Source organism: Bactrocera dorsalis, chromosome 1 (genome assembly GCF_023373825.1).
Source record: "Bactrocera dorsalis isolate Fly_Bdor chromosome 1, ASM2337382v1, whole genome shotgun sequence".
In the NCBI taxonomy this organism is placed as follows: domain Eukaryota; kingdom Metazoa; phylum Arthropoda; class Insecta; order Diptera; family Tephritidae; genus Bactrocera; species Bactrocera dorsalis.
This window is the reverse complement of record NC_064303.1, coordinates 19962073-19987747: the sequence shown is the minus strand read 5'-3', so window position 1 is coordinate 19987747 and position 25675 is coordinate 19962073. Positions and strand designations below refer to the sequence as shown.

The 25675-nt window shown below is 36.3% G+C and overlaps 1 protein-coding gene across 2 annotated transcripts in view; it reads left to right on the top strand.

The window, feature by feature from the left end:
• The first annotated feature begins 578 nt into the window (after positions 1–578).
• Positions 579–25675, top strand: part of LOC105224079 (cell adhesion molecule 2) — a 79870-nt gene continuing 54773 nt past the window's right edge. For both annotated transcript variants that reach the window (XM_049457763.1, XM_049457758.1), the window contains exons 1-3: positions 579–1248; positions 15587–15658; positions 21267–21364. In XM_049457763.1, coding sequence (XP_049313720.1) covers positions 765–1248; positions 15587–15658; positions 21267–21364 — 654 coding nt within the window. In that variant the 5' untranslated portion in view covers positions 579–764. The remainder of the gene's footprint in view (positions 1249–15586; positions 15659–21266; positions 21365–25675) is intronic.

Here is a 25675-nt window from a genome sequence, read left to right as displayed (position 1 = left end):
TTAACAGCTACTGAAAGAAGCAGCAATTGGCGCCTGATTGTGAGCTTAATAAAAAACGTTCACACGGCGATGACAACTAAGATCTGAACCATAAAATTCTTTAAACGTTCAAACGCTTTCAAATTTTAATTATATAATTAATTACATAATGATTTTAATATAGTATAAAGTTTATATATGTAGTATACAAATATTTAGAATGTAATTATTAAACAAAATTTTTTGTACAAATTTTCATCATATTTTTCTCTATTCTCTTGCAGATTTTGAGAGATATCATCAAAAAGTTAAATAATATTCTTTAAATGTGAAAGTGAAAGATAACTTCTATAACAAATATGTAGTCCAAAAATTTTTGGAACAAAAGGCAACAAGGCAATGAAGCATAACAACAAATAAAAAAACGCCGCCGAATCCATTTACATAATAAATTTTTAACATTTCGTAAAAGTTTTGCAAAATCTAAAATTAAAATAGGATATTTGTCTATTAATTTCTAATGATTAGAAAATTAAACCCTAAAGTATACAAGCCAAGCAAACACCATAGATGCTTTACCATAACATCTTCGTCAACAACGAAGCTTTGGACAAGTGAGTTGCCATACGAGTACAATGGATGCAAATAAATGAATATAATTGTAACAATTGCGGCAAAAATAATATTAACGCGCCAAATATCATGAAAATATTTTAAAGTCGGCAAATGCGTAACGTAACAAACGCTAAAATGGTGCCTGCCACGCGAACAACAAAAGCGCGAACATGATTGCCTTTGCACAGCTTAGAAAACGAAAGATGCTTACTAAAGTGGCGAGAACGATAGTGAAAACAAGAATAACAATAACGACAAATACTACCAATATACAACCGCAGCAAACGTGTGTAATGAAAATGAAACGAAAAAGTAAAATACCAAAATTTTTGTTGTTTATTACCGCAATTTGTATTAACAACTTCCGGCCCTGGCATGGCGATGGCGGAGATGCAGGTGGTGGTTTACTGCCGCTTGTCTATGGCACACATATGACCGTCACAGCTGGTGATGCCATCGCACATACGTTCACCATCGAAATGCGTGGTCAAAATCACTATCACGATGGTGGTGGAGGAGGCGGAGGCGAGAGTAGTGGCAGTTTGGAAAATATGGATTTGGAGAATATGGATATGCATGCCTTTGATCATGATGCTGGCATTGGAGCTGAACCAGAGGAATCAGAGGAGCGCGATCATATCGCACATCATTTTGGTAAGTTAGTTTCTCCACAACTAAAATTATACATTTTTTACAAACTCTATTCATAAAGTTTTCCTTAATTTGATATTCAAATTAGCATACTCATACTTAGCTTCTACTATTTGTATGTAGTTATATAAGTCTGGATTGAGACCAATACAAATCTACTTAGACATTTAATTTCTATTACCACCAGCTCGTTGCGTTTCCTGAGTGACCTCACAAGAGTTGAAGACTTAATCTCGCAAAGGCTAGGCAATGAAGAAGTTAATGTTGAGATGTTTCTACCTCGTATTCCTCCTAATGGTTTCTACAGTTGAGATACCAAAATTGTCGACCATACAAGGTGGCCGCCTATAGGGGAATGATGTATTATGACGGCCAATACTAGGGAGAGAGAAAGGCTCACTGAAATTGCGACAAAGCAGGAACCGATTATAACAACTGGTTTCTAAGCGCAGCGCTGACAAGATCCCTCCTCCAGTAGATATACTACGTCTTTCTTGCATGTAAACGCGCAGAGAAAATGCCAGCAGCACTCGGTTTGGTAACTCCATAATGAGTTCCAATATGAAATCAAAGTGTGCTAAGATTACCGCCTATTCAAACTTGCAGAAACCCATATTCTCTGAATCTGACAGCAACTTTCATGTCTAAACACTTTTCGGATATATCTATGGACAGTAACTACTCTCGCGTTTTCAAGTGTGCTCTTTTTTATGGTCTCCAACCACTTAAAAATCCATAAAGCATAATGGGCTTGACTGTGGTGTCATAGTGGTAAAGAACTACTTTTGGTGATAGACCCCACTTTTTACCAAAGATTTTCTGCAATAGTACAAAATGACTATCATGATGGATAGTTATCAATCAATAGATTCCTAGCTTTGCCCTCGATATTGGAAATGAAAGACTGCAGACAAATGCTTCCGATCTATTCAGGAACATTCGCCTGACCTTAAGTGCAACAGCCTTTACAAAGCAGAACGGCAGTGAAAACCGTGAAATTTTTTCAGCATTGACGCTCCATACGAAAGGAGAAGGAACATCACCTTGAGTAGTAACCGCATTTCTTCAGTGGGTACGCTTATTGCTCGGGAGTAAACATTACGAATCTTCAGTAAACTTGCTGCTCAGGGCCTACTTTTCACTTGTGTCCTTAAGATAACGAATTTGAGTTCTTTCTGGGGATGTCCCTGAATCTAGAGGCTTCATAACTGCTCTGCAATTTTTGGTAGAAGCCCTTCCTTATCTAGCAATTGTATATTGCAAGTTTCGCTTTATATTAATTCATTTCAGCGGGCTTTACTGAACAACCTTCTGCAAGATGTCCTAAGTTTCGAAAGCACTATATAGACAAAAATGATTCGTCCAACACTTTTTTTATCGTATTCACTAAATAAATACTCTTTCACGTAACTCTTTCTAAATTTACATTATATTATTCCGGTTTTGCTATCTCCAAACGCCACTGTAACCTAATTACAATTAATCCACTTGACCGCACAGGCATGTGTTAGTTGACCAAAAGCAAAAAGTGTGATAATGAAATGATTACAATGATACAAATTATGCTACTCAGATGACACTGTGGTCTGCATACCTGTATTTATATACACATAGTGTTTTCTATACATACAGTCGTGTTCATGAATAGTGCAACAGCTTCTTATTCTTAAAGATCTTTTCTAAATATACTGGCTTGGCAAGCGTGATTCTTTTGCTAGAATAGACACCTCAAATATGTAGTAATACGGTTACTTTTACTCCAACGTATTCCTTCATGACGCATTTTTTTTTAGAGGTCGATAAATCTAAAAAGTACCAAATAGTTGAGATAACTATGTGTACTATTTAAGGAATTTAATATTTCCAGATGAATAAATCTCAGTGTTCTTTCCTTTTTAGTGGGTGAAAGAAGACATTGGCCTATCAAGAATCTTGGTAGTGAAGATAAGTAACAAAATTTTCATTTTACGTTAGAAAAATCAGAAAACACGATAGAAAGTAGTAGATATACAAGTATGTAACATTAATTTCGGTTTGGAAAACAGGAATGCATTGAAGTAAACAAAAATTAAAAGCCTCTTGCAAATTTCTCTTTCGTAATTTTCCAGTTGGCAATCTTATTTTTATTCCATCTACCTTGATACCTTCCTCTCTGTTTTAGATCCTAACGGAACTGTTTCTTACCATAATTATATAAATTATCCAAAAATGTAAAAAAGTTAGACTTTACGAGGTATGACAATTAAGTAATGAGACTGATTCCATAAAACCGTATATTTATCCGTAGTCGACTCAAAATAGGTTCCTTTGACCACCGATTTTGTTTTGGGAAACAAAAAAAAGTCACAGGGTGACATGTTGGGCGAATAAGGCGGCTGTTGCAACACGGCGATCCCTTTTGAGGCCAAATACTGGGACACGAGGGCAGTGTGGCATGGCGCGTTGTCGTGATGAAGGATCCAGTTGCGAGCGATGTCTGGGCGCACCCTGTTGACTCGTTTTCGCAATCTTTCGAGTACTTGGCAATAGTAGACTTGATTCACAGTTTTCCCCGGTGGAACGAATTCTTTGTAGACGATTCCACGGCTATTAAAACAGGCAATAATCATCGTTTTCACCTTCGACTTGCTGATGCGAGCTTTTTTTGGGCTGGGGGCGCGCGGAGACCACCATTGTCGAAATCGAAACACCTGGACACGACTAAGAGCACTATCACCATACACTCTTACAATTTTAGCGTACGTTTCCGAAGCTGTTTCGCCCAATCTGGCGCAAAATTTTATCGCGACACGTTGCTCTTGATTTCGTTTTTCCATTTTCGCGACGAGCACAATAAACACACGTCTACTCAACTTGACGCAGCAGGCGAACTAAACAAGCTAAAGTGATGGTACATTTATCAATGGAAAGGGGAGGAATGCTGGAAAAAGAGGTCACAGGTTTACCACAAGCGCGGCAATAAAATCAGTCTCATTACTGAATTGTCAAACCTCGTATACTTTAATTTTCAAAATTCAAATTTGGACTATCAACAAAAACTGTTCAAATTACACATTTCGAAATAGTCATAACTTTAAATAAAAGCTATATTAAGCGGAAAACTGCATTGGTGATGAATTGCCGTATTTATGGACCAACAAATAGATCATCTTTAAATTTTTCCATACAAAAATTCGGAAATGTTCTACAAATGCAACTAAAATAATATCCATCTACATTCAAGGTTTTGACAAATTTATATATTATATCATTTGCAAATGGATAACGTATAAAATTTGTTATTTAAATTTGACAAAAAAATCTTGGCTTAGCTGTTACATACTCCCTTTCACTTCCCCTTATAAATTGTTGAGATTTCCGGGAATTTGGTGACATTATTGCCTAATTTTGCAGACGAATTACTTTTGGAACATAAAGAGAGATTGCAATTGGTCATTCAGCAGACTGTAGATATTTGTTCGATTTTTATAAAGATTTTAAACTTTTTGCATAACTTTTCTCATATTTTCTGTAAAGAGTCTGGGAGTGGAGACAACGTAAAGTTTTTATACGTGAAAAGGGAGCGCGGAATTCTGGAACTGATTAGAAAACTTAATTTTTTAACTAATAAACTTGTTTAAAAATAAAAGAAACGCAAATATCAAAATAAAGAATAAATTCGTAATCTGGAAGCTTGAAATTTAATAATCTATTAAGGGCAATAAAAAAATATTTTTGTAGATCTTTAAGATAATTTAGACTGATCTATTACAACCCTAACAAATCGTATGAGACTATTTGAATATTTAAAGATAAGTAGCCAACGGAAAGTCCCTCTTTTGACGAAGAAACAAGTGGCTGCATGCAACAAGTTTCGCAAAAGAATAACATTCCAGGTACACTACGAAAACTGTTAGATCACCATGGTCTGAACACTATGGAATGGGTTTGGTTTTCGTACTAAGGTGGCTGTCCCTAAGACGAAGTTTGCATCAGTAAGAATCGACGTAATATTCTTGGCCAGCGCAAGTACGAACCTGAATTCAATTGAAAATTTATGGAAATATGCTTAGTGAGTTGTGGTGACATCAAATCCATCAAGTCAAATACTACTTTGTTTAGTGGTATTGAAGGTATAGACAACATCGTTGTATGTATATGAAAAAAATAACGACAAACAATTACTAGTTAATCGAAAAGATTTATTGTATGCAATTGTATTTTTTTTATCTGAGTATTTTTTCTGTTTTTCTTTGAACAAAATAAGAAAACTATTTTCGTGAACAGACTACTCTCTATATTTTTTTTTAAATAAATCCTATTGAATCCGTGTATGTACTTTTAACTTATTTTATTGTCGTATAGTTAAAACTCACCAACACTACTATTTTCATGAACATAGCTGTACATCTGTGTAGGTTTATACGCATTAAAGGATTGCTGCAAAAAAAATTTAACCGCGAAATATGCCAGTGTCTAACTGTTTGCATTTAGCTTTTGTCTGCGCGCGTGTAAACATTTACTGAGCGGCGGTTGAATAAAATTTAAATTTTTTTAATCGTTTGTTTTACATTGTTTCACAGCATTTTCAATGACCTGTAAAAACGGCTAGTCGGCTGGTCGCTTCACAATGGCATTAATGTAATCACCTGACCACAGTAATGTATTTATAGACGGGTGTTGGTATATGACGCTATATGTCACTGTAGTATTTCAAGGCTTAAAAAATGCAAATAAAGACATTATTTGTGTGTGGAACAATTCAAAATATAAAATTTTCAAAATTTATTCGAATATAAGGAATGTTCCATTTTTATGCCGCATAAGTCGATTTAGTCATGTCCATCCCTCTGCCCGTCTGTCTATATATACTCGACCTAGTCCCTTAGTTCTTAGTTTTTGATGGATGGATTTATGGAAATTTTATATACGTCCTTTTCTCCCCAAAAAGCTGCTGATTTGTTGGAACGCCGGTATCGGATCACTATAGCGTATAGTTGCCATACAAAAGGAATGATAAAACTCAAGTTCTTAGTAGGAATATTTTCTACGGGGTTTGTGCGGAAAGTAATAGGACTGAGTCGATTAAAAAAAAATTATTGAATCAATCGTTACAAATATTTAAAAGATTTCAAAATAGGCTCCACTCTGTCGTCTCAAAATGCTTGCCTTTCATCGGCATTATCAAGCAAGGAAACAAAAAGGTCCACGACTCGTCACCTGTGATTGTGTTATTCAAAACTTGGTCGTCGCGAATACTTAGTCGACGGTCTGAGTTCAAAACTTTGTCCGCATTTGTCAAAGTCGAAAGTGCATATTTTTCTAGCAAACACAGTTTCACAGTTCTAAAGTGAATGCAATAGCAAGTGTTAAGTGAAAATGCTTTATTTGGCTGAATATGGTACATAAGTGAATAAACAAGTGACTGCACAAGTGATATGTGGACATTGAAAACAAGTGATGAAAATAAACACATCATACATCATATCTTTATATATATAAATCTTCTGACCGTGTGTTTGCCTAGGAATTGCTCCTAAACGGATGGACCGATTTTGATGAAATTTTGTGTGTACGTTCAAGGAGATTCGGGAAAGGTTTATATTTACAATTTGGTCCACTGGAAAATGTTTTTTAAATTATTTTTTCATTTTTAATCAATTTTTAATTTTGGAATGTTTGATCGATAGATGGCGCTACCATCGCAGTATCCAATATTCAAACCTTAAATTGGCGTAAACGTGTATGAAACAAAACGATGCCAAAGTAAAAGGCGACATCTGTGGATCAAGTTTTTATCACATCGCTTAATATCTATAAAAGAAAGTGATGTTAGTTACTACGCTTATAACTAGAGAACGCCTGGACCGATTTCGGTGATTACCACCAATTCGGATAGGTCTCCGCCCAAACAAGGAGAATACTTTTTTTTTAGGAGAATACTTAAGAAAATTATGGAAATGTTTTTTTTTTTGGATAATTCCAAAAAGTATCTTTTTTCCATAAACATTTTTTTTCAATTTTTGTTTGTTTTGTTTTTCAATATTTTGATTTGTAAATTATTTGATTCGTTCAATTTCGGTCGCTTGCTTTTTTATTTCGTCTATTCAAAAGAAAAATTATTGAAAATTATTCAGTGAAAACTTTACATGTGTTTCACACAAAGAGGTCAATTGCAGATTGAAATTTGTTACGAAGCCACCAAGAGGTCGACCTAATATCGGTCGGTGTTCTTTTTGCCAACAAAGTATGGCAGGTCAAGGCAAGGCAAGGCAAGAAGTACTCCCAGGATGCGGAGACATACGTTCGGAATTATAATTCGCGGTCAATCAGCAAGTGATCGTCACGATGTTACAGCACGACTTTTCCTACAACAGTTACGATGTTTGATTGTCTTTATCTTGAAGCAACGTATATGTGGTGCTGTTAGATGAGATGTACTTTGTTGAGTGGCAAAAACCTCTATTTTGCATGCACACATTCTTCTTTGGATGATGGTTACACCAGATCAAATTGATGAAACAATTTCTGCGGAAATTCCTGATGTAGATAAAGATCCAGTATTATAGGAAGTAGTGGAAACCAATATGATTCATGGACCTTGCGGACATTACAATCCCACTTCGGTTTGTATGTCTGACAATAAATGCACGAAACACTATCCACGTGCTTTTCTTTCGGAAGCACAAACTAGAAATGGTAGATATCAACTCTATCGGCGTCGCTCACCAGATAACAGAACGTTCAGCATTCAACTTAGAAGAGTGAATATCGAAGTTGACAACACATGGATCGTACTGTATTCACCATTATTGTCTAATTCACATTCAAAACTCATATCAGTGTTTAGTATTGCAGTTTGGTGAAATCGATAAAATACTTTTGGAAGTACGTGACCAAAGGAAGCACAACTTTCGTCAGTGATCCATTTGCAAGGACATTCGGAAATACTTTGATATTATACATGGAATGCATCGTCGAAGAAATAGTTACGCAGAAAGCAAGGCCAACCAGTAGATTGACATCCAGGTGTCTTATTAACTAATGCATAAGGACGAATTTACACAATCCACCCGAAAAACGACGATTGTTTCTACCTTCGGTTGCTATTGATAAATGTACGCGGTTCAACTTCATTTGAGTCATTGCGTACTGTGAATGGTTCGGTGTGTGCAAGTTTTGGAGAAGTAAGCCAGCAATAACAATTGCTGGAACATATTAATCACTGGAATGAAAATGAAGTTCGCACACTTTTCGATATAAACATCGACATTGCTGAAGACGTTTTACATCGTCTTCGCTACAAATTAGAAATGGGTCAATTCTGGTTGATACTTCCGATGGTTTGATATCAATTCCATTCGCCGCTTATCAATTCACGAAAGATGAACTCATCACGAATGTTCGGACATTGGCCAAATTATCGTAACTACGATTCCTTAAGTGCACGCGCAATGTTAGCTGCCAAAAATACCGATGTTGATGACTTAAACTGGAAGATTCAAAGTCAAATTCCGGGAGACTTGCGTTCATACAAATCGATCGATCATCTTGACAATGACGACGACGCCGTCAATTATCCAGTGAAATTTCTAAATTCTTTGAAGAGGCTTGGTATGCCACCGCATCCTGTTCGTCTCAAAGTTGGACCTGTCATTATTATGTTTCGCAATCTTCATGCACCGAAACTGTGTAATGAAACCCGACTGATTGTGAAGCACCCATCGAAAACAAGGGCGCAGAATGCTTGATTGTACGAATTCCTTTGAGTTCTAACGATTTGCCATTTCAGCTCAAATGTATTCCGTTTCCAGTGAAAATTGAATTTGAGATGACGATCAACAGGATAGTCGCATAGTGGGTGGCATAAATTTGGAAATGCTATGTTTTTCACACGGCCAGATATAAGTGGTGTGCACACGAGTTGGAAAACCATCTTCTCTGTACATTAACGCACCGGGACAGAAACCAAAAAATGTTGTTTATCAAGCTGCGTTACATTGAAAAAAATGTAGAAAAATCTCAATTAAATGATTATCAACACAATATGAATTTTCATTTCAAATTTCTTTTCATTTCAAAACACATAATTTCACGCAGGACAACGGCTGCGGGGTCAGCTAGTGTACATATATTTATTCATACATTTTTTTTTTTTACAAAAGTGCAGTGTATTTAACAAATACCGCTCTAATAAGTATTGAACAACATCTCTGTAATATAAACGCAGTGACTACAACTGCGAGTTACGTATACGCCATGTATTACAACATCGTGAAAAATTTTGTATAGTTCATTTACAGTAGCTTTTTTGATTATTTGCTACATACTCCAATAGCATATGTATATATAAAATTGCTTGAATTCCTATCCCCTGGTTGGCGGTTTGTATCTTAAGGTATTTCCCTGGCTTTGATTCATGCAAGTTGCAAGAGTATAAAATGTTCGGTTGCACCACAACTTAGCCTTACCTTACATTTTATATTTGCAGTTTAATATAAACAATTTAAGCCACTTAACTGACCAAAATATTTGGTGAACATTTTATCTCCGTAACGTACACGCACACCGGCAAAGCAAATATTTATTCTTCATGCCTGAATTGCATCTAACCGATTATAAACCAACATGTGGACACAAATGAACACATTTATAGTGTATATAAACATATTTTGTGTTCGTTATTTCCCAAGTTTAATTTGTTTTTGCAAAACCTTCGGATATCTCTGTTTTTACTCTCTTAGCTTTCAATTTAAGCCATGTTCTAATATAAGCAAGTGAATGAAATATTGGAATTTAGAAGCATTCAGCACCTCTCGCATTCGTATATCTGTGTTAGTATAGGTATACTGGTATGCATTTAAATAAATGTATGCTTCTCTTCAATAAAATATGTGTTTATGTTTATAAGAGCACAGGATATTTCACTTCGCATATGTCGTGAGGAGATGCAGATATTTCAACTGGAAGCAAAATTCTATTAAAACTGACAAAGACGAATTACATTTGTGGGGGTAATATGTACAATGAATGCACAAAATAGATTTCTACAATTAATATATCTGCCATCATATGCATGGACTTAAATATTAACAGGGTTTTTCAATAAAAAGGGTGAGCCATCTAACCTTTTATATTTGAACTATCTAATTTCGATATTGGAAACGTCAAATACATTCGAAGTGACAGATCAGTAAAAGTCTAAAATTTACGAAATGCGTCGCTATTCACTATTCTACAGTTCGCAGATTGGGCAGAAGATCGTTTGACCGAGGATAGTCAATTTTACCGAAAAATCATCTTTTCGGACGAGGCTCATTTCCACCTCGATGGTTACGTTAACAAGCAGAATTGTCGCCTTTGGGGCACAGAAAACCCACACGTAATCGTCGAGAAGCCAATGCACCCAGCACGAATCACTGTATGTTGCGGATTTTGGTCTGGTGGAATCGTCGTCCCATTTCTTTTCGAAAATGAAGAAGGAACCGCCGTAACCATCAATGGTGAGCGATATCGCGCAATGTTAACTGAATTTTTCTTCAAGCAAATTGAAGAGGAAGACTTGGACAACATTTGGTTCCAGCAGGACGGCGCTACGTGCCATACAGCAAACGCTACACTCAATCTTTTACGCCCTATCTTCGAAAATCGCATAATCAGCAAAAGAGGTGATGTGAATTGACCTCCCAGAAGCTGCGATTTAACTCCGTTGGACTATTTTCTGTGGGGAGCTGTTAAAGATAAATGTTACGCCAACCATCCAGAAACAATTCAAGATCTAAAGTACGAGATTCAAGCTGCTGTAGCTGCCATAAGGCCTGAAACCATCGAGAAAGTACTCCAAGCCGTGGTGGTCATTTGTCCGAAATTGTTTTCCACTAATAAATTTCATAAAACAACTTTTTAAATAAATGTTGGTCCTTTGAAAAATATCAAGCCGATTTTTTATTGACTTTTTAAATTTAAAGCTTTATATGGCCCACCCGTTATATGATTTATTTGAAAACAAACAACTGGCAGTTAAGGAAGTTCAATTGCGTTGCATTCAATGTGAAGTGCAAGCGGTATAATTAAATTAAAAATATAACTTCATACAAATGATCTCCACTTCTCGAGTACATTTTCCATAATATAAAGTCGTATGCCTTGAATAGGACTTTCAATACTGATTTCTAAAGCTTGAAAAGAGTCTGGTTTATTGCTAAAATCAGTGACTTAAAAAAACACCAACAAAAGTAGTCTAATGGACTTCTTGGACCCCACTCAATGTCACAATTTCTAGATATAATCGCACCTCCAAACTTTTCTCGGAATAACCCGGTTTTTGCATGTGATGTATAACGCGTAGCCTTGACTTGTTGGAACCAGATGTTGTTAAGTTCAAATACTTCCAATTACGGCCAAGAAAAGTTGATTATCATCGACCTATGTCGCTCTCCATTGCCAGTAATGATGTCATCAGCTTCATTTCGTCCATCCACCAGACCAAAGATGGTCATAAAAAATTTGTGGATTAACTTCGCACCAGAATCGACAGTTTTCTCTATTTACCGCATCACTGAGAGGGAAGTGTGTCTCATCGAAAAAAATTATTTTCTTAAAAAAAAATCTTTCTTGTTTTCAAGTTGTTCGAAGGCAAAAGCAGCAGAAGCTCAACATTTACGATGGTTCATTGGCTTAAGCTCTTCAGTGGGAACAATTTTGTACGGATGCAAGCTAAAATCTTTTCTCAAAATCCATCAGGTTGTGCGACAAAATCACCGTAGACCATTGATATCATTGGCGGAAGTCGTTCTGTCGATGTGCTGAAATATTTTCCCACAGATACTTTAATGGGCAACACTAACCAAGTGTTTCTTTTTATATGTAACAAATTTTATCAGACATAATTCCATAACAGTTTAAGTTAATGTTTTCCCCAATTTTCATACCATTTTAACTTAGTGTTATCATTTCGTCTTAACGTAAGCAAACCATATTCATTCATTCTCAGCACACATATTTGCATTGCTCCTAAATGGTTGTCAATACTTACTCTTGCACAATTTCGACTGCAGAAGCTGTTGTGCCTTTTATGATTAAAGCGAGAGTGTGTATTTTAACGCCTTAAGGTATGCTATGATTCATCTATGTGTATGCAAACGATTTGTGCTGGATTTGATTACTGGAATGTAACTGAAGCTAAGCGCACCATGTGGACAGTATAGCGTCAAAAACGTTTATTTCCTGCTTCAACCTACAAAACAACAACAAGAATGAATGAAAATAGAGCAACGAGGATACTGAAAGCATCAGACTTTCGACAAACGAAAGGTTGGTTTTGGGCATAAGATTCATTTGTTTGTGCTTGATAAATTTGTTTTCTTTGTTCTCAAAACTACAACAATTGAGCTGCATTTTCTGTCTCCTAGCCACTTTGCTACTAGTGGTCGAACGGTGCAATGAAAAATATTGACGGACAGATGTATATATGAACGTCCATTTTTGCTTTATAAACAGACCAAGTTTTCTTTTCAAACTTGTAAAATTTCAACCAAATCCAGGTTCTGTCATTTATCGCAATAATGAGCTTGACAAATATGAGTGATGTGACCTGCAAATAACAGAACAGACTCATAATTGTGAATAAGTCTTAAGCTCCTTACTGAAGCCGTGATTCTGTTGCTGTTGTAGCGGAAAAACGTAATATCGAGGCATGGCACAGAGTAGACAATCCTTAACCTGATAGTTTTCCGCGTCTGTTCCGGCTACTTAAAACAGACCGTCATGGGAACGGGAATTGAATTGACTCTACCAAATGCATCGGTTAATTAGATATGGCCCAAATAAATGACTAAAACTCTAAAAGGCACTAAAATACTAGCTTGTGAGACATCCATACCACAGTTCACCATAATTAGCAATTATCTCTTAAATATTCCGAACAATATATTCTAAATAACAACAAGGTATTCATACAATGTCTCTGTTTGATTCTTAATCATATTAATTTATATTATAAATTATATATATAACCTCTGACCTGAAACAAGCAACTATGCGGAAAAATGTTGCTCATATAATGTCAAGGTCAATTAAACTTACTTCTTACGTAGCCACTTGCTGCGCGTTGATATTTCATGGGGAGTCATAGTCACAGTAAAATACAACGTAATACATGTAGACATTTTCAAAACTATAAGTGTCTACTCTAAGTAGCATATAAAACAAAACGGTTCATAAAAAGATATGAGTATGTAGTACATTATATTGTAAACAGAATTGTTTGCATAACTTGGCTTCCCCTCATACACGTGCTCGTATACTGTTTAAATGTGACCAGCCATTTGCTTACTTGTCTGACATTTTGCAAATAATTTTTGCTGCATTCTGCTGCATCGTCCGTATATGCAATGTTATGACTCGGCACAAATGTCCTTTGAAGCACAAAAAACCTACATACATACTTACGCTCACATGTATAGGTAGACACGAGCTAATCTACTTTTTGCTCTTGATGGAGAATCATTTGATTTTGCTGGTTGAACGCACTTGCCAAGAGACCAGTTTATCCTGCATAAAAGGCTGCAATCACCTCTATCTTCACTACTAACGGTATTTACGTTTGTGTTTATGTTGGACTTGTGGGCACTAAATTCTGTATATACCGGGTTTTCTAATAGGGATGATATGATTTCTAAGTGTCGTTTTGGCCAGTTTTAATATGTCATGATCTGTAGTTTTTTTCATTGTATGCAGTAGTGTTTACAATTTCATCATGGAAAGATATGCGCACCAGGGTTTACAAATTATGAAATTTTATTATCAAAATGATCGTTTCCCATTTGCTACTTTTCTTGTGTTTTGCCATTTTATGGTCGTAATAGTCGCCCACCTGTGCTACCTATTCGTCGAAAATTTGAAAATTTCAAGCATACATTTTCGTTATATTGTGTTCAAGTACAAATAAGGCAAAGAACCGCCAGAAATAATGACGATATTGCCGCCGTTCAGATAAGTTTTTCTGAAGACCACAATTTGTGGATTCTAATACGTTCACAAGAGTTGTGACTCTCTCACACCACAACCCGGTGGGCTTAGAAAAGGGACTTCGAACTGAATCTTGTTTTCACTTAAGACCTGAAGCTATTGGACCACCGGAAATGTCGTAAATTTGCTGATTTTGCCTTGGAACAACCTGACATCAATTTTTTTTTAAGGAAAATATCTTTCAAAGAAATTATCTGTACTGTCGATTCTGGTGCAAAGAAAATCCAAATATTTTTTCATAAATAAGCTTTACATTGACCTACATTGACATTTTGGTGTGATTTCTGGCTTGGTGGAATCGTCGCTCCGTACTTCTTCTTTCGAAATGCAGTTGGCGAGACCATTATTGTCAATGAACAGCCATATATATCGGTTATAGCCAACTTTTTATGGCCGTAATTGGAAGAAGTTGATGCTGATAACTACTGGTTCTAAAGAGACGCGGCTTCGTGCCACATATCACGTGCAACAATCGAGTTTTTTGCGAGTAAAATTTGGAGATGCGATTATTTCAAGAAATTGTGACACTGAACGGACTCCAAGAAGTCGTGATTTCATATAATTAGACTACTTCCTGTGGGGTTATTTTAAGTAGCAGGACCCTCTCAGTATGGAACGTGCTATTCATGACATATGTCTTGATTTGGTGGAAAAACTATTCAAGAAATGGGTTCATCGAATTGTTTCCTGCAAAAGTAGTCGTGGAGGGCATTTGAGTGATGTATTCAGAACTTGATTGTAGTATCATTGGTATTTCAAATTAAATGAAAAGCGTTTATGGATTTGAATCATTTACACATTCACATTTATAACAACTAAGAGAATCTATGAAATATAAATGAATGGGCTTGAGTCTATTTTACTTTATATATTTTAAAACTATACAATAATAATTTCAATAAGTTAAAATATGATTGTCCGGCTTTGACATTACTTCCAGTAAATGAAATGTTTGTATATAATTTATTATTACGGTTTGAGACATATATCTAAAGTGAGAAGCAGATCGTTTCTAATTAACTTGCACCAAAAATTCTTTTATATACATATATTCATATATCGAACAAGCATGTACTAAGTTAACTTATTTGTTTTTTTCTTATTATTATTCTATTTTCATTAATCTCCATTTTTATTAATTGATCCATCATCCACTTGAAACTCGTGTGCTTGCGACGACTAAACTATGGCATCTCAACTATGCTGCTGTCATTTCTTAATACGTGCGCTGGTTTTTCACTGATGCGCTTTTGGTGACATCGCCATCGACATGTTATTGCCATGACTTCACTGAACTCAATTTATCGCTACTTGCTTGCCTTATCGACTGTAGAGATGAAACATCACGAAGAGTTGCTAGAGGATATTAGAGATGATGCGTCAACGAATTTATTGCCTGACAAAGGTGAGTATGAAGAACAATATATAAAGAATAAGAGCGAAAACTACACTAAAAGTTTACTTCATGAAGCTTTATTATTATACAGCTGTAGGTAGTTTATATATGTCAAAAATATTTTGTGTACTATATGTGTATAGTAACCATAGCTAGCCTAGTTCATATTGTGGGTTCAGATCTTTTGGCTCTAACTGGTATATTGTTAATAAAAATTAGCATTTTAAAATAGTTTTAATTTTATTACCCAACAATTAACCACCTCTGGCTCAATCGACGAGAGCCTCGTAAGCCGAGTCATCAGAGGTAAGAGAGTTTGTAAGCGGCGAGATCTAAACCTGTTAAGTTACAGGAACAAAATTTTAAAATACTACTTCATAAACAATTGTTAGGATTGTATTTATTGAGTGAAAGAAAAATGCTTTTAATTCTGAAAAAGGGATCAGATAATACAAATGTGTAGAAATGAAAATTAAAATCATGACAATCATGCCTCGAAAAGCGAACCGGGATTTTAAATTTAACTTTAGATAGTAGAAAAGAATTTCTAACCATTCCTTTGAGTATTTTTACTAAGCATATAACAACAAGCATTTATCTACGACTCGTAAGTGTAGATAGATTTATAAGTTTTGAATGATTAGTGTATGGAAGAAGACTTAACATAGAATCCCATCGGAAATGATATAAGGTCAAAAGTAAAAATTAGACTCTAACTCGTCAGAATGGATTTGGTAACTAAGATTCCATAAAACAGATCCATATTCCAATAGGTCTAACCAAAGTTGTAAAAAGCGTTTTAGTAATATATGGATCTCTAAATTCTTTAGACCAACATCTAAGAATGTCTTTTGCGTTCAAGACTATGATATCAATATGAAGCCCAAATTAATCTTGAGATCCATAATAACTCTCAAATAAAAAAAGTTTAAAACTTGCTTTAGGAAATAGTATTTTATTTCATAAGGAAAGGGGAACCCAGTTCTACAAGAAAAGCTTATTGCCTTTAGTTCATTGAGATTCAATTCAAATAATTTCTATCATACCAAGAAACTCATTGAAGAAAACTTGGTTGAGAGCTCATAATTTCAAGTTAATGTGCGAGAATCGAACTATTTACTTTGCAGAAAGCTTTGCTAACGTCAGTGTTCATAACATCCGTATGATTGTATTCCATAAAACCTAATGATACATAGTTTAAAAATTCCAGTAATTTGTTGGAATAGTAATAATATTTAACATAATATTTCGAAACTGATAACTCTTTGCTAGACCCTTTGGAAAACTAAGCACATTTTGCATTAAGACTCACAGGATTCGATAAAACGTTTCCCAACTAAATCCAATTTTTTTCATTTTCTTGTATTTTGGATTCTATACCACAAAGCCGGCTTGGAGTCCAATAATGAATCACGCCAAGTTTTAATAATTTGACCCGTTGAGGACGTTCTGCGTCGACTGCAATAAATAGTAGAAGGAAAAGTCAAAGTTTGGTCTATAAAAAGGGTCCCAATCGCTGCTTCTTAAATAGCTTTTATTCCGTGTAGCAACATGAGGCCGATTGTTGTCATTGTAGAATATTCCTGCCTCGTGCATTTTTCGACAAAAGGTCGCTTCAATTTATTGAGTTGGTATTGTTAGCATTCTTCATTAATGGTTTCATCGGTTTTATAATTCATAATACCACACGCTCTTCTGATCCAAACAAATGCAGAGCATTTCCTTGATGTCCTGGATGTTTGGCTTTGCTGGTCTTTCAGGTTTTACATACGATTTTTGGTGTTTAATGTATTCATTTTTCATCAATAGTTACACTCCCATGCAAAGACCTGTTTGTAGCATTTTGTTGAATCGATATTTGTCACAATTTTCAATGCAAATCGAACTTTTCTGTTAAATAAACCTGAAAAATTGATAATACAGCATTCCTATCTGATACCATAACACACAGAGCATTACTTTGGCGTCGCGGTTATTCCTTTCCGACGAACGACAAAACGGCTGTCACTGAGTATACAAGTGTGTAGTTATCAGCATTTTCATAGCAAAGTTTATTGAAACTCTACCGCAATGCCAAATTAGATATATCGAAAATGGAGAGAAAACAACAACAATGCAAGCTGTTAGAGAAGAAAAGTTAACACAGTGTTTATTAACATTTCTGAAATGTCTGGTAAAAAAAAACCTTTGAAAAGAGGTCTGGTAAAAAAAAAATTTACACAAACTCACAAACATACGTACAGGCTTATGCGTGCATCAAATATCCATAGAACTACATAAATAATAAGCGAAATAAATCATTTGTATATACTTGTATGATTAAGGCTAATCACTTGAAATATGCACATTTTGATACACATGTAATAAATAAATACTTCTACGACTTGATACACCTACAAGTAAACTTCGGAACATACAGCTGACTCTGCACGTACGAGTATAAGCAGTTGTTAACTTGATGTCATGTCAGCAACAATACTCGTAACAGAGCCTGTTATATATATGTTATAGCATTAACATTTGACACGTGTGGCTTGAGTAGCTGATTTTGGTATTGTAAATAACTTTCTTGTTGATGATGACAACAATATCCGCGATTAAGTTGATAAAGTCTCAGATCTATCGCTTGGAAAAGTTGTGGTCTCACCAAAGACGATGCGATGTAATATAACATTGCCAAATGGAACTCATGCTTAATGTAGCAACAAGTGAGTAAACAAATATGCTCAGCGCAGTTTAACAGTAAGAAATGTTTCAGATATCAGAACTTATCAGCGATTTAATATAATGTTACTAATACTTATGGGCATGAAAATGGAAAAAATATTATTGAATCATTGTGGCTTCAAATAATAGATTGCGCTGATAATTTATACATATATGTATATATAACTAAATATAAAATGTATAATCATTCATATGTACGCTGTACAAAATATGAGTACGTCGGCATGCGTATATATGTATGTGTCTGCAACAGTTAATACCATATAAATGACTGAACTTAATCTTATCGCACATCTTTACGCTTTGGTAAATCGCTTTTCCCTTTTATGCTCAACTCTTACACTTCCAGCATTGCTTTTACAGAATCTCGTAGCACTGAGTGCCTGGCATTTCGATTGCAAGCTATATGCATATGTTAGAGAACGGAAAAGAATATATGTACATATGTACGTACGTGTTCGTATGGTATTGCTTTACGTTCACGCATTTTATCATTCACTTTTGTTGACAAATGCGTACTCATGTTTCTGTGGTGTTTTCACCGCGTGGGAGCACAAAAGCATGTGAGAGTGTGTGAAAAATAAATATAAAGTATCTCTGCTTACAAGAGTAAAGTAGTGCTCCGTAAAAAAGAGCACTAGTGTTCGATGAAATGCCGTATTGCTATACATATTCAGTTTCTTTTCAATCCTCACTCGAAAATAAACATTGTTTTTTTCAAGCAGTCGCGAGTAGGGAAACATTTTTTTCAACTCTTCTCTAGTTTCAGATATTTTGACATTATTCTAGACATTTGGTTTTTTTTTTGGTTTTTGTATCAGATTTCTATGAGATTTGAAATAGTGGGTACAGATAGAAAATAATTAGGATTTTCCATTGTGACCTAAGGTCTATTGTGCCCTCTTCTTTATCAAAAAATTTCACACAAGTCACTCTGAAGAAATCTTGGAGCTTGATGGGCGCGAATGAAGCGACGGGCTCACGTAGATAGGCTCAAAAGCTTTGAGCATTATTCTACAAATTGCTGAGCAATCCAGAGTCAGGTGTTCTTGACCCTCCGTTTCCATGCCGGAAAACCAGCAGTTTGTGCAAGAGACTATGTCCATGTTGAACAAGTGTTTCTTGAGCCGGCAGTGCTTAGTATAAAGCACGGCAAGTAGATGGAATTCGTTTCGGGGTAGGTTGATCATATCCCTAAGCCTTGCTAAGTGGAAGCTCCCATTAGTAATTTGACGTGACGCATTCCTGTTGTCTGCTGCCAGTACGGTTCTCTTCCCATTTTCTCCTCTGTGCGGGGTAACTTCTTTACAGTGTGGGAACCCAACACAATTCATAGTTCTGACCCCATTATTGTGGAAGCCGCTGCAGTGTGGGCTGGTTCATCGACCAGTTCATTGCCGGTTACCCCTTTATGCCACGAGACTCAGATCAGGTGTACACGGTTGCATACTGAGGGGCGGCTCAGCCAGCCTATACACTCGAACCCTAATAGCAATTTGACTTCATAACCCGAGATCGCTTTTAGTGCCGCTTGACTGTTGCTAAATATGGCGATACCCTGGTTACGATAGTTGCGGTGGTGATTGATTTCCACATACTGACTTATAGTAAATAAATACTTGTACTCGAAAGATGCTCGGAAAACGATCCATTGGTATGGATAGATTGATATGCGGTTCCGCAATATCTGCTCCAATGCCTTCCGGGGTTTTTGAGCCATCTGTGTTACACAAGATAGTGCTGCCTAGATAGTGCTGCCTTTCAGTAGTAGGTCGAGCGTGGAGAGCAACTTTAAACTTCTTTGTGAAGTTTACCATTTTTGTAACGTCGTCTCTTGGAAGAAGGGCCTATGGTGTGTTTTCACCTATGTCCTTCATTTCTTGAGACCATATTATTTTTCCTTTGCCAAACCTCTCTGCTCTCTGTTTTATCACTAAAGGTTGCGTTGTCTTTGATGAAATGCAGAACCGATCCATTATTGGCAATAGGCCTTACGATCATACCTGATGACACCTGGCTTGCAAACCCAGGATCTACCGGCTAGGCGTCTGCGTATTATGAGTGTCTTGCTGGCTCTGGGCAGTGTTGATTCCATATGCCTGTTTCAACCTAACGTTTGAGTCTAAGGAGAGGCCTAGGAATATGACCTGTTTAGACACCTCCAATCACCTGTCACCAAGCGTTAGGAGCCTCTAGCCGGAAAGGGATCTACGCTTTGTTAAGGGACGAACGTTGTTTTTGAAGGGTGGGTATATAAACCTATCGTATTGCACCATCCCTTTGCCAGACCCAAGCCCTTTTTGGACTATGTCGCAGAGAGTATTCTCAAATTTACTACTTGCCTTTATGACAATGTCATATAATCACATTATTTGGAAGCTCCATAGAAGGGGGATAGAACTTCACTCTGTAAGCAGCCTCTAGTAGTACCAATATCCTCCCCCACAGTGGTTTCAGCTATTCTAGTACGCAGAACAGCCTCTATCCATCGTTATACTAGAACCGCCACATTCCTTTTCTCTAGTGCCCTGATGACGTTTGCGTGGGACGCATTATTGAAAGCATCTTCGATGTCAAGAAAAACAAATATTGTAAATGTATGGGAGAGTGCCAAGCTTTTGAGACCCTGCATTTTATGAGCTGCTAACTTTAGAAATTTTTAACTTTTTTATTTTTTAATTTTTTCTGTATTATTGTAAGATCAATAAATAGCTACTAACAAAATTAAAGTTAAAAACATTAATTGCCTTGTTTTATGACACTTAAAATTTACCTGAAATATTTGCCTCAGGACTATTAAACCACCTTCTTAAAGAAGTCTTGATTTAACTAAGCTTCAGTAGCTATACTTTCAAGTAAGAAAATATTTTATTTCCTCTTCATCTTACAGATTTACCAAAATTTGGCGAGCCATTACAAAATGTCACAGTACCTGTGGGACGAGAGGCGGTACTGCAATGTGTTGTCGATAATCTGCAAACCTACAAAGTAAGTTGTTACAAAAAAGTAAATATGTTAGAATATATGTATATACAAAGAGATGTATGAATTAGTAGGCATGAAGTGGATAAAAAGGATTATAAAAGTTACTTACTTACAAACTAATGGACAATTATTCAAACGACAAGCCAAAACCAATAATTTTTCATTAGTTATGTAACTAGACAATATATAGGAAGTATAAAAGAGTCAGTGTAAAGAACATTTAAACCCAAAATTGCTAAGGATTTATTGGCACCACAAAACTACATATTTCACAGATTACACACTCAAATGCAAAATATTTACCACAACCTTCAGAATGGACATTCACGCACATTGAAAGAAAATTTTGTGTTCGTTGAGCGCACTCAACCATTTTACATGCAAATTGCTATGCGTCAAAACTATATGCAAACATGTGTGCACATTTTGTCTCAGTGGACAGATACCAACTTTGTCAGCACCTGACTTAGCACATGCCCAAAACTGAGCTTGTAGTGGTGACGTGCTTACTTTTGACAGTTCATTTCTCAGAAGGCGAATCGTTCTTTTGTTTTTTGGTTGTTTTTGCTTTCTTATACAGAATTTTAAGTGACAATCGTTATGTATATAGGTTATTATATAAAGGGTGATTTTTTAAGAGCTTGATAACTTTTTTTGTGACATTTACTTTTTGAAGATAATTTCATTTAAATGTTGACCGCGGCTGCGTCTTAGGTGGTCCATTCGGAAAGTCCAATTTTGGGCAACTTTTTCGAGCATTTCGGCCGGAATAGCCCGAATTTCTTCGGAAATGTTGTCTTCCAAAGCTGGAATAGTTGCTGGCTTATTTCTGTAGACTTTAGACTTGACGTAGCCCCACAAAAAATAGTCTAAAGGCGTTAAATCGCATGATCTTGGTGGCCAACTTACGGGTCCATTTCTTGAGATGAATTGTTGTCCGAAGTTTTCCCTCAAAATGGCCATAGAATTGCGAGCTGTGTGGCATGTAGCGCCATCTTGTTGAAACCACATGTCAACCAAGTTCAGTTCTTCCATTTTTTGGCAACAAAAAGTTTGTTAGCATCGAACGATAGCGATCGCCATTCCGTAACGTTGCGTCCAACAGCATCTTTGAAAAAATACGGTCAATGATTCCACCAGCGTACAAACCACACCAAACAGTGCATTTTTTTCGGGATGCATGGGCAGTTCTTGAACGGCTTCTGGTTGCTCTTCACCCAAATGCGGCAATTTTGCTTATTTACGTAGCCATTCAACCAGAAATGAGCCTCATCGCTGAACAAAATTTGTCGATAAAAAAGCGCGAAACACATTTCGAACCGAACACTGATTTTGGTAATAAAATTCAATGATTTGCAAGCGTTGCTCGTTAGTAAGTCTATTCATGATGAAATGTCAAAGCATACTGAGCATCTTTCTCTTTGACACCATGTCTGAAATCCCACGTGATCTGTCAAATACTAATGCATGAAAATCCTAACCTCAAAAAAATCACCCGTTATATATATGTACATATACATATACATAACCCCAATACTTCATTGGCATTTCTGACCCATACAGACTTCTAACAAATACCAGCGAAAATTTTCAATGAAGTTGTAGTCGACTTTCAAGCGTCCCAAAAAGTTAGATTATCATATTAATATATGTATCTAAGTTTTATTGAGTACCGAAATATATAAATATGCCTTGTCCATTAACAAATTTCTGTTCGTATTTGGTTTTAATCCACAGAAAGTGAAGTGAAATATATGTATCGATACATGACATCGATAAAGAATGCTTTGCCGAACTGACTAACGACTTATTTAAACTGTGCCTAAAAAGGTGACATTTGAATTTAAACTGCGCGCGTCGAAGGTTTTAGAGAATTACATTTTTTTATAGGTTGGTAGTACTGTCAGTCACATTTATGTCAAATTTCATGTCAAAATATTCATTAGTGTTTGAGATACGTGTCGTTTTGTGAGCTGCTAAAAGTGAGTTTTTCGTTGTTTGCGATGTCGAAATTTGTTGAGCAAAGAATTTGCATTAAATTTTGTTTATATATATATTTTCCCGTAGTTCCTAGGTGGAACATAGGAACAATTTTGTTTACGGAATCAATTTTCTGCTGCGGATACGTTGAGGATGGTGCAGAAAGCCTTTGGTGATGAGGCTATGTCTAAAAAAAAATGTTTACAAGTGGTATAGTGAGTTCCAAGCCGGCCGTGAACGTGTCGAAGACGAAGAGCGTCCAGGGCGACCATCAACCTCAACCGACGAAGCTCACGTTCAACAAATAAAATATTTGGTGTTGAAAAACCGTCGATTAATAATTAGAGACCTTGCTGATGAAGTTGGCATATCGAAAGGCTCAGCCAATACCATTTTGAAGGATGTTTTGGGCCACAAGCGCGTCAAATCTCGACTGGTACCGAAAACATTGAATTTTTTGGAAAAAATTCGTGATCATTTCGCCAAAAACTCAACCCATATCGTTCCACAACCACCGTATTCACCTGATCTGCCGCCGTGCGACTTCTGGTAGTTCACCAAAAAAGACCGCTCCGGGGACACCGTTTTATGCGATAAAGAAGATTCAAGACACAGCGAAGACGGAACTGAAGGCCATCCCGGAAAGTGACTACAACCAGTGTTTCGAAGATTGGAAAATCCGTTGGCAGAAGTGCATTGCATCGGGAGGGGATTACTTTGAAGGAGATGATACCGATTTGGAAGAATAAATAAAGAATTTTCAAAATAAATACAATGTCACCTTGTTTTTTGGACACAGTTATATGCACTTTTAAGCAACAACAACGGGCTCTACTTTCTAGTCGCAGTATTACCATGTATAGTATTTCATATCACTTCACTTCAACTTCATTGTACAAAGGCGCTCACGAAAGCACATTTTACTTTATTACTTTTCTTACTATGGCTCAGCTTTACGCTTAAGTGTACAAAGTCTTCAATCATGATGCTAAGAAGTCATCACATTTATTAGTATACAAATAATTCGTAATCACTATTATTATAATTATTACGAATATTTGGTCATGAGAATGGATCCTCGGCTACGCAAGTAAACTATAAAAAATTTCATCAACACAGTTTAAAAGCTATCTCATTCGTCTAGCAGTCAAAATTTTTAGTCGCATATTTTTGGGGATTTAAATGTTGGAAAACATGTTAAAAGGCACTTACGTATTTTTTTTATAGTAGGAGGAGCATCGAAAGCCGCAGAACTTTAATCCGCTAAACCTAACCTACTCATATATCATATCTCTACCACCGGACCACTGGACAAAGTATTACTTTATGGGAGAGAAGTAGACACATAAGTTTCCTCTATTGTATGGACTGACTTATGCCTTATCTGTTGTAGATATCTCAATCTTATCATAATTGGAGCATTCGCTTCTTTGAGAGCTTACTATTTTACAGAGGACCCGCACATAAATGCTGTCAAATTTTCCATCGTGAGACTACCTGCAAGTGTGGTTTTCAGCTTATCCCTTATACTTCAAATGGAAATGATAAAGTACTTACGTACGTTTTGTACGCTCTATACAAGCCGGACGGTGTGGACTAAAGACATGACGATATTTGTATAAGTGGCTTCTAAAGCAATCATGGCCACGTAGTATTTGAGTGAGGTGAAAACCTAGGTCCCCATGTTATCTATCTATACACGAATGTATGTGCGTAATCAGTATGTGGGTCCATCATCCTTTGCATTAAGTTTGCCACCGTTGCTGCCACATTGTGATGCTTTTGATTCACAGCTCTCTTTTTGCTGTTGTAGACGTGTCTGAAAAGCTGTATATTTGCTCAGATTCGTCTCCCTGGGTGTCAATCGGCGCCATACCGGCAAATACCTCAGCAGGGCCGTTTGATATGGTTCGGAAAGCACTTATTACGCTTATTGCAGAAAGATTTATGTCCAGCGCCTGTATCTATATTGGGGCCGCATACAGTAAAACTGATCTTATTATCTAGATAAGCTTTCCATCCTTGAATTTAAGCATGGAGTCCACTTTTACATCAATGTACTTAAACTGTGGCTGTGAAGTAATCTCTCAACCTCCTATGGTGCGCGATATCTTTTCTTCAGTTTTTCTGGAGCTTATGAGAAAGACTTCTGTTTTCTGCGCTGTCAGCTCTAGACTCATTGTAGCAAATCATCGGCGCACACAATTTATGTAGTCATTTCATTTGATCCGGATATCACTCAAAGCCTTCCGGTGCTCCGCTGGAGATAGTGTAGCTCTGAGTGCTGGTCGAATAACAATTTCCTTGCCCAGATAGTACCACGATTGCATATAG